Source organism: Conger conger, chromosome 8 (genome assembly GCF_963514075.1).
Source record: "Conger conger chromosome 8, fConCon1.1, whole genome shotgun sequence".
Classification (NCBI taxonomy): Eukaryota; Metazoa; Chordata; class Actinopteri; order Anguilliformes; family Congridae; genus Conger; species Conger conger.
The window spans coordinates 10,539,927-10,557,874 of NC_083767.1; the positions used below are offsets into that span (position 1 = coordinate 10,539,927).

At 39.7% G+C, this 17,948-nt stretch overlaps 2 protein-coding genes across 4 annotated transcripts; both read left to right on the top strand.

Annotated features, from left to right (window-relative positions):
• Positions 1-2,661: 2,661 nt before the first annotated feature.
• On the top strand, positions 2,662-12,229 carry LOC133135643 (ankyrin repeat and SOCS box protein 5-like). 3 transcript variants are annotated; one of them, XM_061252815.1, is made up of 8 exons: positions 4,856-5,075; positions 6,624-6,693; positions 8,939-9,018; positions 9,552-9,659; positions 9,973-10,123; positions 10,265-10,399; positions 11,098-11,289; positions 11,606-12,229. In XM_061252815.1, the coding sequence occupies exons 2-8, from the start codon at positions 6,624-6,626 to the stop codon at positions 11,731-11,733; spliced, it is 864 nt and encodes a 287-aa protein (XP_061108799.1). In that variant the 5' UTR covers positions 4,856-5,075; the 3' UTR covers positions 11,734-12,229. The 3 variants fall into 3 exon arrangements, with proteins under 3 accessions (XP_061108797.1, XP_061108798.1, XP_061108799.1); XM_061252813.1 differs by lacking the exons at positions 4,856-5,075; positions 6,624-6,693 and adding an exon at positions 2,662-2,868; XM_061252814.1 differs by lacking the exon at positions 6,624-6,693 and having other exon boundaries at positions 4,854-5,075.
• A 202-nt stretch (positions 12,230-12,431) lies between these two features.
• spata4 (spermatogenesis associated 4) lies at positions 12,432-15,665 on the top strand. The gene is made up of 6 exons (XM_061253134.1): positions 12,432-12,764; positions 12,993-13,122; positions 13,678-13,796; positions 13,877-14,097; positions 14,880-14,978; positions 15,259-15,665. The coding sequence occupies exons 1-6, from the start codon at positions 12,664-12,666 to the stop codon at positions 15,381-15,383; spliced, it is 795 nt and encodes a 264-aa protein (XP_061109118.1). The 5' UTR covers positions 12,432-12,663; the 3' UTR covers positions 15,384-15,665.
• Positions 15,666-17,948: the final 2,283 nt, after the last annotated feature.

The window sequence follows — 17,948 nt, forward strand, 5'->3', positions numbered from 1 at the left end:
ACAATGTTGAGCTAATAAACCAGCTACCAGCTGTTTCATCTTGAGCTGCCAACGACCTCTAATCATCACCCAAATCTGGAATGTATCCCCAAGAAAGGAGAAAAGCTAAATTGACACCTGTGCAACAAGAACCATTGTCATTTTAATGTGATTATCATTTCAAAGTAGAGTAGCTTACTATATAAACCTACTCGGTTGTTTGCAGTTTAATAACAGACTTCTTATTTTAAATCCATTTTGAAGTTAATTAATTAAACCATACAATCAAAAATATGATCCATCTGCCTTACAATCTGTGCAGAGATTAAAGGCATGGAATGTGTAATATAAAATTAGAGAATGTTCTCCCTTTAAGCGGGCTTGATGTTAATTATTAATATGAATAATAATCTTATTTTATTCATTCAGGGTAGACTAACTCTTGGCAAAACTTATTTTTATATTTTGGATAAAAGTATGCATGAGAAAAAGTATTTATTTATGTTTTGTGAATTATTATTTACCAAGTATCATTCTTTAGCATCAATTTACCTACTTTCTATGTTGTACAAAGGGGCATTTTGCATCTCAGAAGAGCAACAACAAAGAAATCACCCATAATTAGATTTGAGATTTACATTTAAGCATTTTTACATTTCATGCAATAACTATTTACTGGAGAATATGCCCCCATTTTCTCAGTTTCTCATTATGTAATATTAAATATATGAATAAGCAAAATGTTTAATTAATTCTAAAATCTTGCGGCTTTATAATAAGAAACAATACTGCCTCAGAACATTCGGATGAATGTAAGAAATGTTATACAGTATTTCCTATTATTATATATGAGTTTGTATATGTTTTATGAATGTATTCTAGAATTCATATTTAACCCTTTAATGTTCTGCTTGACTGTTTGGTAAAAACAAAAAACAAAAATCCCACAGTTTTTTTCTGGGTGAGGACATTAAACGGTAAATGAATAATGATGTATGAAGAAAACACATCACTTCATATATTCTCTGCTAAACAGCTGTCCTAATTTTTCATTTTCAGTGTTCTTTAAAAACAATGCAGAATGCTTTAAGGAAAAACGTCTGCTGACCCCTGCTGGTGAAATTACATTACAGAAATTTCACTTTGAAATTTAACTGAAGCCTGGAAACAGTCGACTAATCGAGATAAAATGTCTGAAATGGCCATTGGATAACAGCAATACTACCTAGATATGTCTAATATTCCAAAACTGTACAAGAAATAGAATACAAAAATGTCTCAATGTTGGATTGGTCAAAAAATGTAATTTAGTTACACGTTTATAATAATATCATGGTACAGTATATTTATCTCACAATTAACATTGATATACAGAGGCACTTTGGCACAATGACGAGAGAGAATAAATAGATTTGCACATAGCTGAACGACAGGACGACACCCAGTTCAGAGAGTTCAGAGAATGAGAGACGTGGTAAAAGTTGTTTCACACTGCCATCTACTGGTGATAATCAGTAATGAGATAACTTTCTCTTTCTGGAGAAAGATTTTTCACATACTGTAAAAGAGCTGGAATATTTATTTGTTTTAAATGTGCCCGCTATTTATTGTGAACGTCGGCAAGTATCTAGTTTTGCTGGTACAGCTATGATATATTTGGTTTAAATCTGAGAGTTAAAAAATGGAAATTGAAAAGAGGCCAAGTATAGCAAAAGTGAGCTGGGTTGCTACTAAATAGAACACGTACTGTAAAGGTTAATAGGGTTAGCAGGATCCATCCATCCATTATCTGAACCCGCTTATCCTGATCAGGATCGCAGGGGGGCTGGAGCCTATCCCAGCATACATTGGGCGAAAGGCAGGAATACACCCTGGACAGGTCGCCAGTCCATCGCAGGGCACACACACCATTCACTCACACACTCACACACTCATACCTACGGGCAATTCAGACTCTCCAATCAGCCTAACATGCATGTCTTTGGACTGTGGGAGGAAACCGGAGTACCCGGAGGAAACCCACGCAGACACAGGGAGAACATGCAAACTCCACACAGAGAGGCCCCGGCCGACGGGGATTCAAACCCACGACCTACCTTGCTGTGAGGCGGCAGTGCTACCCACTGCACCACCCCGCCGCCCAGTTAGCAGGATATAAGGCTAAATATAGTAAGCATACTCACTGTACCGTTGCCAAAGAATGGCAAGGCTTTTTAAATTGAATGTTAGGGACACAGAGTTAACTAGTGAGATCCAAGTAGCCATTTATTAGGGAGAAAATGTATTTTTAAAAGCTTGCCATGCTTGACAATATCCTTTGTCAGAGTGAATCTTGAGTGAATCAGCAGATTTAAAAAATATATCTTATCCAAGTGTGGCAAGATCAGATCATGCGATCAGATTAATTCAGGCTGAGAAAATATCCCAGCCTGAAACAAGCTTTGCCACTTTTGCATGTATTGACAAATATAATCAGCTGTCCATAATTGACAGCTGTGTACTGTATCATGAGGTTGTGTGTCCCCTTGTGCCCATTCCAGTGGCGTGGGGTTGTTGTACATGGACAGGTACCCCGCAGCAGCTGGCTTCCCTGTTTGGGCCCTCTGGTTGCTAGGGGAAAGTCAGGACAGTGCATGTGATCCCCTCAGCACATCGCAGCCTCATTCCAGAAGGTCCACAGCGAGCGTTGAGCAGCAATGACTGAGTTTGAGAACAGGCCCTTTGCCCTCCAGCTGTCCAACGTTTACCTCACCATACTGGCACTGTTCTGCTTCAAGCTCTTTGTGAAGATAACCCTCAACTTGCTCACATACTTCTACATCATCAAAGGGAATCGTAAAGAAGCGGCACGGATTTCTGCCGAGTTCTATGATTTTGGTCAGGGACAAAGTAAGTGCTCTTCTCTGAACTAAACTGTGCCCCAGACGGGGTCTCCACAGGGTCTCAGAAAGGTCAAACGTTCATGCTGTGCAGCTGTTGTGTTTGAGTTTTATGGAAATTATAATTGTCTTTTTCATATATTTTTCCATTTTTAAGATAATTTTTTACACATAAATATTTATTCTATGGGGAACTAGATTTTTGCATTGAACAGATTACCACTGTCATCTGTATTAAGACTGTGAGGCAGGCTGTAACAAAGCTGCAGTTTGATTGGTTAATGTTGATGTGTTTTCTACCACACTGTCACACAGCATCATTGGACAGCAGCTTTGTATCTGAATACTCTCTGTATATCTATATACACAGATTTACATACCTCCAAATTTAGTTATCCTTATACATGCAAGAATTTAGGTACATTTTCTTGTTCTAACAATGTTGTACCCTTAACTTACTTGTAAGGGAAAGAAAAATAAGGGATGATCAACATGAAGTCTATTACATAAATGGTGAAGACATTATACACTCAGTGAGAACTTTATTAGGTATTTATTATATTTATTTTTTTGACATATTAAGTCTTCTGCTGCTGTAGCCTATCCACTTAAAGGTTTGATGTGCTGTGTGTTCAGAGATACTGCATACCACTGTTGTAATGTGTGGCTATTTGCGTTACTGTCACCTTCATGTAAGCTTTGACCAGTCTAGCCATTCTCCTCTGACCTCTCTCATTAACAACGCATTTCTGCCTGCAGAACTACTGCTCTCTGAATGTTTTATAGTTTTTTGCGACATTGTCTGCGTGGGATTGGCTGATTAGATAATTGCATGAATAAGTAGGTGCTCCTAATAAAGTGCTCAGTGAGTGTATATTATATATTGTATAAGTTATATATAAAACCAATGTAAGAGGTTTGGTTAATAATTTGTCTGTGCAGAGGTTTTGGTGGCCTTTAAATCATATATATATAATAACTTTATTTTGCCAAGATACTCTATATTGAGTACATTATCAATAATTATTCTCGAAATAACATGTCTATCATGTGAGATGGAAGTCTTTAGCTGTATGCATGTTGATAGCAAGTAGCAAGCAAAATGTTCTGCGTATGTAGTCTTGTAGGCAAACATATGATCAGTTTCTGAAGCCAGAACATATATTTCTGCATTGTATTATCGTTTGCCACATTAGACACATGGACACATGGCTGACAATGGTTAACATATAATTACTTATATATAAAGTAAAATAAAATGTGTATGCCTATTATTGAAGAAGGTAAAGGTGCTGTACATTAGAAACTGAAAGTGCTTTTGAACGGCAAATCATGTATTAACTTGCAATCCATTCTGCACAATGTTGTGCTATTATATTATATTTTCCTTCAGAAAGTACTGCCTATTAATCGTAAGATAGGAATATTCTTCTTGAAATTGAAAATAATCCACTTGTCTCTCAGATTTTTTTTAACCATTTGTAAAAGCAGGACTATTGCTGCTTCATAGTCTGGATGTATTTCTCATTCTCTAAGCATAAAGAATAATGAAAATTTTAGATTACTTTTGGGTGAGCTCAAGATTTGTTTGGGTGTATTAAATACTTTTTGAAATGTCTTGGTGGTGGTGAATAAGATGTGTTTGTACTACCTTTCCTTGTCACTGAGCACTCATATATCTATGCCCTTCTGTTTCATTATCACGACTTGTTGCTAAGGAGACCTGCATTAATGCACAGGGCAGTCCAAGTCATGGATGTGTGAACTACTGTAGCGGTCCGTGAAAAATGAGAACACCAACAAGAGCTTAAGGCTTAAATCCTTTTTTAAGTTTGGGAGCTCTAACCACCATTATAGCTTAAATGCTGGCGCTGTGGTCAAGCTGACTTTTAACCTGATTTATAAATAGAGTGGTGCTATGTGATCCCTTTCCCATCCCCCATACCACCCCTTCAGCTCTTCACTTTTGTGCTAATCGCTAACGCTGGAGCTGTTGTCAACAGCAGCTCTGTGTACTGTATCAACAATACAGTCAGCCAATCAGGAAACACCCAGCTCCACTCTTACACATGATTAAGCAAGGGCTTGTTCAAAATATGTCTGAAGGGCCAGCCACAGAAAGCTGTGAGGTAGAAAAGACATCAAGGAAGCGAGGCCTTGAAAAAACAAAGGATTTTCCTTCAAAAAAGAAATCTTGGGGTATCTTAACTAGTCAAGGTCAGTGCTACATTTTAACCAGGAAACCTCAGTAATGGTACTGATAAATGTTGCAATTACTTGTAAATATGCCAAACCTGCCAAAGACCTGGTTCACTTGTGCTGCTGCTTAGTGTATGATATATTATTCTTCACATCATTTTTTTACATTAATGCAGATTGTCAGGTATTAAAATGCTCTTACTCTCTCAATTTACAGAACACATCAGGGCATAGCCTTTTAGACAGACATGGAAATATGTTCTAATCAGTGCATCTCATAGAATTTTTAAATCTAAACAGAAACAAGTATAATGTTATGGAAAAGATATTGCATTTCTGTTTGCAATAAGGAGGAGATAATGGACTTTAAAGGCTTCATCAGCTATAGGGCCAATGTTTTAACTTTTTTGTTGCTATGTTAAAATAATCAAATTGTGATCTGCACTGTTGTTCAATACTTTTTTCATTTTGTACACATATCATTTTAATGTACATACAGGGCTCATCACTCTTACCATAGGTAGTCCTTTTCATATATATATTCTACTTTTTCTAGAAAGTTGGATGCAGTTTATGAGTTATAATTAAAGTCAGGTGCCTAGATTAAATCATAAATGTAAATGTAAACCCATGCTAATAGGTTTATTAAACCCCAAATATTTTATGGCAAAATATTATTACTTTTTCCTGGGAATTATTGCAAGATTGCTTGAATGAAACCTGGAGACATGGATACCAAAGAACACAGATTGATTTGGTTTATCACTGGTAATATTTTGAACTTCGCAGTACTGTAAAGTCTGCATCCAAGTTTCAAGTTGCTGCAAGTTCCCAAGAACACCAGATGGCTCTCCGAGAAGTCTAAATATAGCCTCTATGGACTAAATTTTAAGCTTGTGAAATCGTTACTTGTCTGAAGAAAACGCTGTATTTCATTATGTTTTATATTTATGAGAGTACTGTCAAAGCATTGTTATTCAAAAATCTTTTTTTTTTTAAATGTAAGTAAAATAATTCACATCCAATGGTGCTTAACAGCAACACATATATCATTTTTATCCTCCTCTCATAAGTGCAATTTCCAATTTCCAGTTTCATCATTTTCGAGATGCATTTAGCAAAGGAAGAAATGAAAAGTGCATTAATCATGGTAAGCAGTCACCACTGCATCTATAGAGCAGAACGCCACTACAACAATTTGGTAATGCTAAGCAGTCCTTTTCCTTTTAACATTTCACATCACTGAAATAAGTGTGTAAGTAGATTATATACAGTCAAATCTTTATTTAGAAAACTTTATTTTCTAATAATGGGCTTCAGGGTTTTGCCTTGCTCAACGTTTAATCACTGTACCCCAAGCGATGTTTACACACTGTAGCAAAGAACTGAAGTGTGCCAACATGATCAGAGTTAAATGTGATAATTAGGCGAAAATGAAATCTGGCATCAATTAAAAACAAGCCCAGCGCAAGGAGCCGCAGGGGGCAGTGACACAGGATGGGGCCAGGAGACTGGGACTCGATGCAGGGCTATACTTAGCTCTTTCCTCTATCAACGGTCTTATAGATGATTCAAGTGGAGGATGATGATAAAACGGTCTGGAACGCTTCAGCGGTTATTCTGGATATTGACTCAGGTGTGTACTGGACTGTGCATTGTTCATTAAACATGTTCTGAGGCACAGCTGTCTGCAACCAGTGCCAAACAGACACACCAGGGACCTTGTAGTGTTATTTTTCCTACTGATGGATTTGGATTGTAAGGATGCATCAAAAACATACTATCTATTTTTTTAATAGAATATATTGTATGCTGTGCTCTCCTTCTCAGTCAGCAATCTCCACGGGTAATATTGTGCAATACAGAACAGAAATGATACTTTAACACCGTATAATTTTCCTTTGGATTGATTTCTGCGTCAGCATCCCAGCTATCCAGATATATAGACTCACTGGATGTCATTCATTTTTCTTTAAAGGCTATACATCTTAAATAAATGTATGGCTATTCAGCCCACCCTCCAACACAAATGTGGCCTTAGCCTAATAAGATGGAGTGACTGGTTATTCTGGTTTTCTTTTTGGCTTTTTATCAGAATTGATATTGAACAGGTTAAATGATCTGGTCAGCTGGGTCCAATTACATATCAGCTATGCAATGTGGTGCTTAGCAACAGTCCACTGCGATCACATATCAGACATTTAAGAAAGATCATTTGATCAACTTTATGCCAATATAATAATCACCAATATAGTAAAAAAATATAAAGATGATTTAATGTTCTAATACCCTGTTTCAGTTGAAGGAAATTCCATTTTGACAGAAGAGGAATCACGTTTTATGTTAGATGGGTAATTATCTATTTAGCAAAGTGCCATCAAGACAAATTACAATGTTATTCAATGAATAACTGTGACAAATTGAACCAAATAACATAATTTAAAAGATGTATAGTTATAAAAACAAGGAAACATATTGTGGGAAACATATTTTATATATTTAAAGAATAATAACACCATCTGCTCATTAACACAGAATGGTAGATGTTGCACCATTATGCAAAATAATGGAACTTCATGTGATTGGTTCCCCATAACATAAGCCCTGCTGGACTCCTGTGATTGGTTGTTAAGGGCATTCTTTTCCAAATGACTGTGACCATAATCATGGATGACTCAGTAAAGTCATTTTTACATGGTTTAACTGGATGAGTACCATCATGGCGGTGTCCTAGCGGCTAATTGTTAGCTGTGAGCGGAAATGAGATGTGTGTTCTGTGTCTGAGATGTGTGTTCTGCGTCTGAGATGTGTGTTCTGTGTCTGAGATGTGTGTTCTGCGTCTGAGATGTGTGTTCTGTGTCTGAGATGTGTGTTCTGTGTCTGAGATGTGTATTCTGCGTCTGAGATGTGTGTTCTGTGTCTGAGATGTATGTTCTGTGTCTGAGATGTGTGTTCTGCGTCTGAGATGTGTGTTCTGTGTCTGAGCTGTGTGTTCTGTGCCTGAGATGTGTGTTCTGTGTCTGAGATGTGTGTTCTGCGTCTGAGATGTGTGTTCTGTGCCTGAGATGTGTGTTCTGTGTCTGAGATGTGTGTTCTGTGTCTGAGATGTGTGTTCTGTGCCTGAGATGTGTGTTCTGTGTCTGAGATGTGTGTTCTGCGTCTGAGATGTGTGTTCTGCGTCTGAGATGTGTGTTCTGTGTCTGAGCTGTGTGTTCTGTGCCTGAGATGTGTGTTCTGTGTCTGAGATGTGTGTTCTGCGTCTGAGATGTGTGTTCTGTGCCTGAGATGTGTGTTCTGTGTCTGAGATGTGTGTTCTGTGTCTGAGATGTGTGTTCTGTGCCTGAGCTGTGTGTTCTGTGCCTGAGCTGTGTGTTCTGTGCCTGAGATGTGTATTCTGCGTCTGAGATGTGTGTTCTGTGTCTGAGATGTGTGTTCTGTGTCTGAGATGTGTGTTCTGTGTCTGAGATGTGTATTCTGCGTCTGAGATGTGTGTTCTGCATCTGAGATGTGTGTTCTGTGTCTGAGATGTGTGTTCTGTGTCTAAGCTGTGTGTTCTGTGCCTGAGATGTGTGTTCTGCGTCTGAGATGTGTGTTCTGCGTCTGAGATGTGTGTTCTGTGTCTGAGATGTGTGTTCTGTGTCTGAGCTGTGTGTTCTGTGTCTGAGCTGTGTGTTCTGTGTCTGAGCTGTGTGTTCTGTGTCTGAGATGTGTGTTCTGCGTCTGAGATGCGTGTTCTGCGTCTGAGATGTGTGTTCTGCGTCTGAGATGTGTGTTCTGTGTTCTGTGTCTGAGATGTGTGTTCTGCGTCTGAGCTGTGTGAGCTGTGTGTTCTGTGTCTGAGCTGTGTGTTCTGCATCTGAGATGTGTGTTCTGTGCCGCAGGGTCATGGGCAGACCGGTCCCCGCTTCACGAGGCCGCGGGGCGAGGCCGGCTCCTCACTCTGAGGAACCTGATCTCTCAGGTGGGCAAAATATTATACCTCTGTCCCTTAGAGATATTTTTCCACACTACGACAGTGTGTAGCGCAATCCTGTGAGCAGTCACCTATCACACCTCCACTATCAGCCGCTGTCAGCACTGCCCAAAGGGCCCCAACTACTCATCAACTATTTTGCCTATATGTTCTTCCTCACCAACTTGCTAGTGGGGCAATTGGTTTTGTTGAATTGAGTTTGTAATTTATTGCCTGTATGCCTGAAAGTGTAGAAATCAGTCTTCAGAAGCAGAATTATGACAGAACACAGAATGACAAAAAATATCAGAAAATCACACAGCAGGCCCTGCCCTGGATCCATCTAAGCTTTTCTGTACCCACACAGAACGGGTTAGTTTACGTTTAGTCCTGATTTCAAATTTTCTGATTTGTAGGCCTCAATCAGCTAGATTGTAGCCTTCTTGGAATTAAAGGAATAAACAATTAAATGTGCATTATCAATAAACAGTACTGAAATAGTAAGCTGAAACAGCTGTTGCATTTGTCATTTGTCGCTGCAGGGGTACAATGTGGACGTGCGGACCATTGACCATGTCACTCCCCTACATGAGGCCTGTCTGGGGGACCATGTGGCCTGTGCCAGGGCACTCATCGATGCTGGGGCAAATGTATGTGACTCGAAAAAAACTGCCCTAGAATAGGGCAAATACATGTACAATGTAGTGTATATAATTCTCAACATGGACAAGGATGTGTGTGTGTGTGTGTGCGTGCCCTTGCTTTTGTAAAATAAAATGAAAACTGTCTTTATGCTGTTGGAAACGGCATTTATTCATTTCTACCAAAATTGATGGTATGTAATGTATACTCCAGTGCATCCATATAATTCCTTTTAAACTCATTTTAAATGTGATGAGCTGTGAGGTGAGCTAAGCTGACTGACTGTGGAGTGAAACGCGATGCCGTGGTAATGTCTCCCAGGTTAACGCCACCACCATCGATGGCGTGACTCCTCTGTTCAACGCCTGCCTGGTAGGCAGTGCCACATGCACTGAGATACTCCTGGAGAACGGAGCCAATCCCCAAACTGCCATATGTCAGCCGTCACCCATTCACGAAGCCAGCAGCAAAGGTAGATCCACTGGTCCCTCCTTTGCTTCACAAACTGTGTACTCCTGGACAAAAATAAACATGAGAGAGAGAGTGACAGAGAGAGAGAGAGAGAGAGAGAGAGAGAGCTGTGGCACATTTGTCATGAATCTCTCTCGCCCAGGTAAAAGTGCCTGCGTTGAGGCTCTCATCACATGGGGGGCTGATGTGGACTATGACATTCCTCACCTGGGAACACCCCTGTTCATTGCCTGTACGTCCAAACAACTGCACTGCACTCGGAAGCTGCTGGATAAAGGTACGTCCTGCCACAGAAGCACAGTTTTCACATAACTCAAAATGCAAGCAGTATATAGTCTGTAGAGTATAGGCCATAAACCAAGAAAAGAAACACACAAAAGTCTGATCTTTTCCTCTAATAAAATGAAAAACGGACTCACAGTACCATTTTATTTTTATTTATGTAAAGATGCCCATTATGAGCACTAGGTGTCAGCATTGGGCACACAGAAATGATTAGAGAACACAATATGAAAATAGAAATTGACTTGACTATTTTTTGTAACGATATGAAGGAATGACTTATAATGTTGCATAATTCATGCATATGACATGCTTCTCATTGATGCTCTGACACTACTTTTCTCTGGGTGACCGTTTTGTAGAATTTTTTTAAAGGCGCATGAGTAGAGTGCCTGATGATTAAAACATTCAATGCAAACTTAATGGACAGGCCATTAAATAAACATAAAGCACCAAGACGTAATTCCGTTTTGAGAAAATAGGAACCAAAAAAGTGTACTACACTGTAACAGTACTACGTTGTACAAGTATTACATGGAAAACATCATGAAATGTGTGTTGCATGATCCGGAGGATTACCTGTTTGAAAATTGATCAGATATTTTTGTGCAAATGGACTTTGTTGGGTTTTTATTTTATTTTATTAAACACAGTAATACAGTAACACCTGTTCTGATGGTTTTGTCCACGCAGGGGCAAACGTGCAGAAGGGCCGGTTTCTGGAGACTCCGCTGCATGCCGCGGCTGCACAGGACTGCACGGACGTTGTGAAAGCGCTGCTGGAGTACGGGGCCGACGTCAACGCCAGGAATCTGGAGCTAAAGAGACCGGTGGAATCGGCTCCACCCAGCAGCCTAGCGGAGGGTTTCCTCCTGCTTTACGAAGGTGCGTCATTAAACCGTGTCCCCCTTTTGCAGCGTATAAACGAGACCTGTACCCTCAATACAACTGTTGTCATCTGACTGAGTAACAACACAGTGAACGTTAAGCCTCCAAACTGTACCCACTTAGCAAGTTTAGTCTGGCCAAGCCCAGCGACTGCCCTCATCAGTCACTTTCACTCGACCCACATACAGAAATGGCGGTCCACGGGGGGGCTGGGCCATCGCTGGGCCAGCCCTAAATTGCTATGTGGGTACTTTGTCACGTGAAGAAGAGGCAGGGTTGAATAACAAGTCTGTGCCCCCTGTTTATCCCACAGCCATGCCCCGCCAACTTAGCCAGCTGTGCCGGCTCAGCATCAGAGACTGCCTCGGCCAGTCCAGACTCCACCTCATTCCACAACTTCAGCTGCCCACCCGCCTGATGAACTTCCTGCAGTACAGATAGAACAGCCACACACAGGACAAACTGCATTACCTGCACTCAAACTTTCCTTTAACAGCCTGCAACACACACAAAATATCAGTCTGTGTGGGTACACCCAAGCACCCATTGTGTAGTCACAGGCCATATGTGCAGAAATTAAATTCGTTTTATACATTGTGACTGACTATGTTTCCTGTTTTATGTACATAGACCTCTTAAATTAAATATTATTATATATACACACTGAATATCCTCAGACAAGTTTAATATTCTGAATTACAATTCAATTTCCTGTTAATGGTCACCCGTTCTTACATTTTTAATTTTGATTTATTTTGTGAGGTAGCAATTAGTCATGTTCTCTGTTGCTTTCGGATATTGTAGTATTGTGAACAGTAGGGTATAATGAATTACGCTACGGTATTGTACTATTGATTACGTGTCTATTTTGGTGGAGCTTGTCATTTTCGCTATGCACTGTGTTTGTACCTATATCGTTTCTCCTGAATAATGTGAACTATCAGATAAATAAAACAACCCTTTAATGAAACAAAAACTGTCCAATGTTGTAAGAATGACTTATATCCAAACGTTCATGAAGTAATAGCGCCATCAAATCCACAGTGTCAAGTGCAGAACAACACTGCGGAGTGAAACAAACAAACAAAAAAACCACACACACACACAGTGAAACGCTTGTTGCTATGGTTTCCTAAACAATGGATGCCTGCCAAGGGTAGAGTGGGGACTCTGAATAGCATGTAGCTTGCTAGGTTCCACTCTAAATCGAATTTATCAACTGAGGTTCTATGGGTAGTTTACGATGAATTGAGTCGTCATAGCGAGTGACAAGACGCGCGTTTTATTATTTTCTTTCTGTTGTATTTGTACGCTCACAACCTTACACTCGAAGTGGACACACACAAACCCATTAGATACCCATAGATAGCAATGGCTTACGCACAGCCTCTCAAAAAGACAGGAGTGCCACGAGAAGTTTTAAAGTGGTTGCAAAGTCTTGATTTGTCGCTTTCAACAAAGAACACCCGCAGGTGAGTATCCTTGCTTGCTTGCTGGTAATGTCATTATATAAGCTAGACGACCAATTTTCATGTCAGCTGTAAGTTATCTGCATTAGCCTGTGTCTGAAAATACCAACATGTCACCAAGTAACGTTAGGCCTATTATTAAAAGTTATTTTTAGCTCAATTTTATTAAGTGTGGTACTTGAGATGTTTAATAGAAAATATGCAGCTCGACATATTCGCTTTATTCTGTAGAGACTTTTCAAATGGCTACCTTGTAGCAGAAATATTCTCCTGGTACTACCCTGAAGATTTCCCCATGCACTCCTATGGCAATGGGACATCACTCCCAACCAAACTAAGCAACTGGTCTCAGATTGAAAGGGTGAGCATCAAACACACTCGCTTACTGAATGCTGAGTTGTCACTTGTCGCTGTCCTTTCAGAGTTTGTAAGCAATGCTGTTTCTGCTTCTGCTGTAAGTGTAAGTGTTCTTTGTTGTTCATGTGAACTTTCCCAGACTCAGGTGTCAGTAGCAACTTTAAACTGATGCACACTACAAAATAATGCTAATTACAAAATAAACAGAATAATGCAGTTAATACAAATTGCTCATTCAAACCTAAAAAGATATTAGCTATCTTCATTCTAATGACAAGGTGAATGAGAAATATCAAGTATGCAAACATATTAGCATGGCATATTTATTTATATTGCATGTGGGTCAGTGTGCTTATCCATACCTTAGGTCTATGTGTAGTACGAATGTAAGTTTAACAGATAGCAATCAGTTGGCTTTCTTGAAATGCAAGACATTTAAAATTGAATGAACAAAAAACAAAAAAATGCATTGCCACCAAAATGAATTGATTTGTGTGTTCGTGCACATGCATGTGTGTGTGTGTGTGTGTGTGTGTGTGGTTGGCTATTGGTTTTCAAGTTCCTGTTGAAACAAAACATCATGCTGCCGAAAGATATGATTGATGGGACAATCCACTGCAAACCCGGAGCGGCAGAGCTTCTGATTCAGGACGTTTACTCTCTACTGACCAACCGGCGGTACGTGAACCCCTGTCACTATCCATGTCTCTACCACACCGAGACCCAGCCAGGTGATCCACAGCTGTCTCTCTCTATAGTGTCAGAAGCCTGGGAGAAGATGACATCGACTTCACGGACCGCAGTTACCAGGAGAATTTACCCATGGTGGCGCGGTCCACGGCTTCAAAAGCCATCAAGAACAACCTGCGACTCAGCGAGGTGATCGCCGAGCCCAGCATCCATGCCAACAAGCAGAAGATCCAGGCCATCATCCACACGCATCTGCAGCGGAGGCAGGCGGAGAGGGCCGAGGACCCCAGTGAGTTCCCACATCCAATGATAATGAGTGGTCTTGTGTAATTATTATGTAATTATCATTAACTAATAATGTCAGTGGGCGGCACGGATGGTGCAGTGGGTAGCACTGAGGCCTCACAGCAAGGAGGTCGAATCCCCGTCGGCCGGGGCCTCTCTGTGTGGAGTTTGCATGTTCTCCCCGTGTTTGCGTGGGTTTCCTCCAGGTACTCCGGTTTCCTCCCACAGTCCAAAGACATGCAGGTTAGGCTGATTGGAGAGTCTGTGCCCTGTGATGGACTGGTGACCTGTCCAGGGTGTATTCCTGCCTTTCGCCCAATGTATGCTGGGATAGGCTCCAGCCCCCCTGCAACCCTGTTTAGGATAAGCAGGTTAAGATAATGGATGGATAATAATGTCAGTGTTGCACAGTTTAAAATCCTGCGAAGAGTTCAGAACCTCAGACCTCACCAGGCAGACACACACACCTGAGCATGATTCATAAACAAAGCAGATGCTTGTTTTCTTTGTCTGGTACTTGTACAAAGTACCAAGTACTTAATCAGTTTAAGTCACATCTACTGTCCAGAATATTTTAAAGTACACACACACACAAACTATGTCATGTCCGCAATGTAGGGAATAGCAGCTCTAAGTCTCTGCCACTGCTTCCTGTCTTATCAGCTAGCTACAGGTAGCTATCCCTGTCACCACACCTCAATATCCAAAGCACACATTAAAAGAAACTGAAAAATAGTGTTTTTTGACATGCACTGACATGCAGTTTCTTTCTTTGCTTTGTGAAAGAGCGCTTCAATATGAAGCCCACACTAGGTGAGCTGGCTGTCAGACTGCCCCCTCCAGAACAGGGGTGGAAACAGCCCTCTGCAAGCAAGCGATCTGCAAGTAAGCCTTACGTCTGACTACAGACATTATTTAGGGTTCTCCTCTGTAGTAAATGTGTGTCAATTCTATTTTATACTTGATTGTATGAATATTTTCATTACATTAATACATGTTTTAAACTTTATAAAGTCTGTCTTATAATGTTTTATACTTTTATCTTGATTTCAGTTGGGCTTCGAATTTGGGTATTTCAGTCAACTAACCAACATGTCTGTGTGTACTCATAAGTAGCATTTTCATAACAGCTCATTGTCCTCTCTGTTTTTTATTTCTCCCAAAGAGATGTCATCTGCCACCAGCGCAAGTAACGCTATTGTCCAGTTCAAGGAGATTAATGTGCGGCAGACAGATAAACCATCTGTGCTGTCCAACATTGACATGCCTTCGCAAATCAAAGGATTTTGAGGTCAATACATCAAGAACATCCACAAAATAAACATCACTTAGCAGTATGTTTGCAAATGTGGCTTACTTGTATTTGTTTCTAAAATACAGAAAAGGAAAAACATCAAATCCACCTCACCTCGTATTGTGTGAAGTAACATCATTTGTGGTTTGTGGTGAAGGACTGATACCATAGATAGGTACATAAGAGGGTTTACTTGGATTGGTCTATGACGGTTTGTTTACGACTTTTCTTATATCATACATTTTAATACTCAGGACTCCTGTATATTACGCAGCTTTGACAGGTTCTAAATTGATATTGCATATATTACACAAATATTGGTTATCATTCATTAATCTTCAATAAAGTTTTTTGAACTGTGAAAATGTCAGAAATTGTGCCTCGCTGTGCCTCCATTGTTAACGTGTGCCTCACATAACATGATTACATCAAAAAACCACTATAAAATATCACCCCACGTACCCAATTTCACGTACAGTAAATTACTTGGTAAATAAAATATAATAATCCCGTTAACCAAAAATATTGCCAGCCAACAGGTGGCGCCTGTAGAGCATGTTTATCTTCTGCGATTTAGGGTGTGTTCAGCAATGGCAGAACTGCGCCCATTGCACGGCACGATGTAAAATATTTACAGGAATTAAAAATCGCAAATGTTAGGATAAGCATCGACGTAATACATTCAGGTTGTAGTTGAATATGATTTCTATAGCTTTTATAATTGTCTAGCATTTAGCACAATTGGTTCAACTACTGCCACACAATCGTCACACAATGGGAAAAAGGACTGCTATGTCACTAGGAATGACAAGAATTGCAGAACAACCGAGAACTAGAACTGTGCCATTGCTGAAATATGGCGTTCAAATATTGTAATCGAGTTTAATCGCTGAGTACTGCTAACATTGACCAAAGAGTTCAATCAATACAGTTAATAAAATAAAATCCCGTTCCTCGTCTTATAATGCTTGTTTTTTGTAATTTTTTGCGTCAACATAATGCGTTATTACCAATTCACGCAATATGCTTTTATCTTTGTGTCGACGGTATGCATGCAGGTATATATTTTATCTATGGGCTAGCAGATCTATTAACATTACACCAGTAAACCATATTCTTCAAAAGACAGTAACGAAGTATTTTCTGATACATTGGTATTCCGTCAATGCTAATGAAATGATTACACAAACAAGCTGACGAATCCACGGTGGAGCAGCGGTCTTACTACGAATATTAACATGTTTTTCAAACGTGCTTGTGGTCCAAGCAGCGAAGCTGAAAAATTATTTTCTAGTTAAGATGAAGATGCATAGAGTTCAGAAATAAACTACAAATGTAGCCTACTTGCACGCCAAAAAACTATAATGAAAAAATGTTTGCCTTTCGCTTGGGATTATGGGAAATCCATAATTTAAATATTTAAACGAAGCCTATATAGCTACTGGACTGTAATATGGTGGGTAGCCATAGGCCTATTATCGTACTGTAAAAGGGTTCAATACTCATTAGTCTTTGGAGAAAGACAACTTGGCCTTGGTGAATGTGAAAAAAGAAAAGAAAAAAAATCTTATTTGAACATGGTGAATCTTCCAGTGAGTGGCAGAACATGATCCCAGAACATCCAAAACCACACATTTGCAACAAATCAGGTGGATGACCCCTAAACTTTTGGGATAACATTCTATGGACAGAAGTGGAACTTTTTGGATGAGACAGGTCCCATTATGTCTGGTGTAAAGCAAATACAGCATTTCACTGTAAAAATATTATACCAACAGTCAAATTTGGAGGTGGCAGGGTGACGGTGTGGGAATGCATTGCTGCCTCAGGACCAGGATGACGTCATTATTGAAGAAACCATGAATTCTGCTCTTTACCTGAAAAGTCGTAAGGAGAATGACTGGTCATCTTCAGCTGAAGCTGAAGTATAATTGGGTTATGCAGCAAGACAATGTGGCATAGCTAACCCAATTATAGTTAACATGTCTGAAATGCTGAAAAGTAAAAAAAAAGATTTGCCAGGAAGAGGGGGCTAAAATTACACCGCAGCAAATTGCAAGACTGATATCAAATTATAGGAAGCTTTTGATTGCAGTTATTGTTGATAAAGTTGGTGCAAACAGTTATTAAGTTCAAGGGGTCATTACGTTATCACATGGTGTTTGTTTTATATTTAGGCCTACTCAGGTTCCCCTTAATGTTTTTTTCCCCAAGATCTGAAATTCAGTATGACATATGCAATAATAGATGAAATCAAGAAGGGGGTGAATAATTGGCATTGTCCACTTCAAAATCTCCGTAGGGTCAAAAAAAAGACTATGGGTAGGCTACTGTTATTATCAAATAGCATACATATTTGTAGCAATAAGATAGATTAATCTGAAACATACCTGCATGCTTTAGTGGTTTAAAGATCAGCCATTATTCACGAACTAATAATCTTAGTTGTGAAATTTAAAAGTAAACGGATCATAGGGATACTATTTAATTGTAAATTAACACATCACTGGTTTATTGCATATTCAGCCAGACAAGGGTCCGATTGTTTATTCGGAGGGATG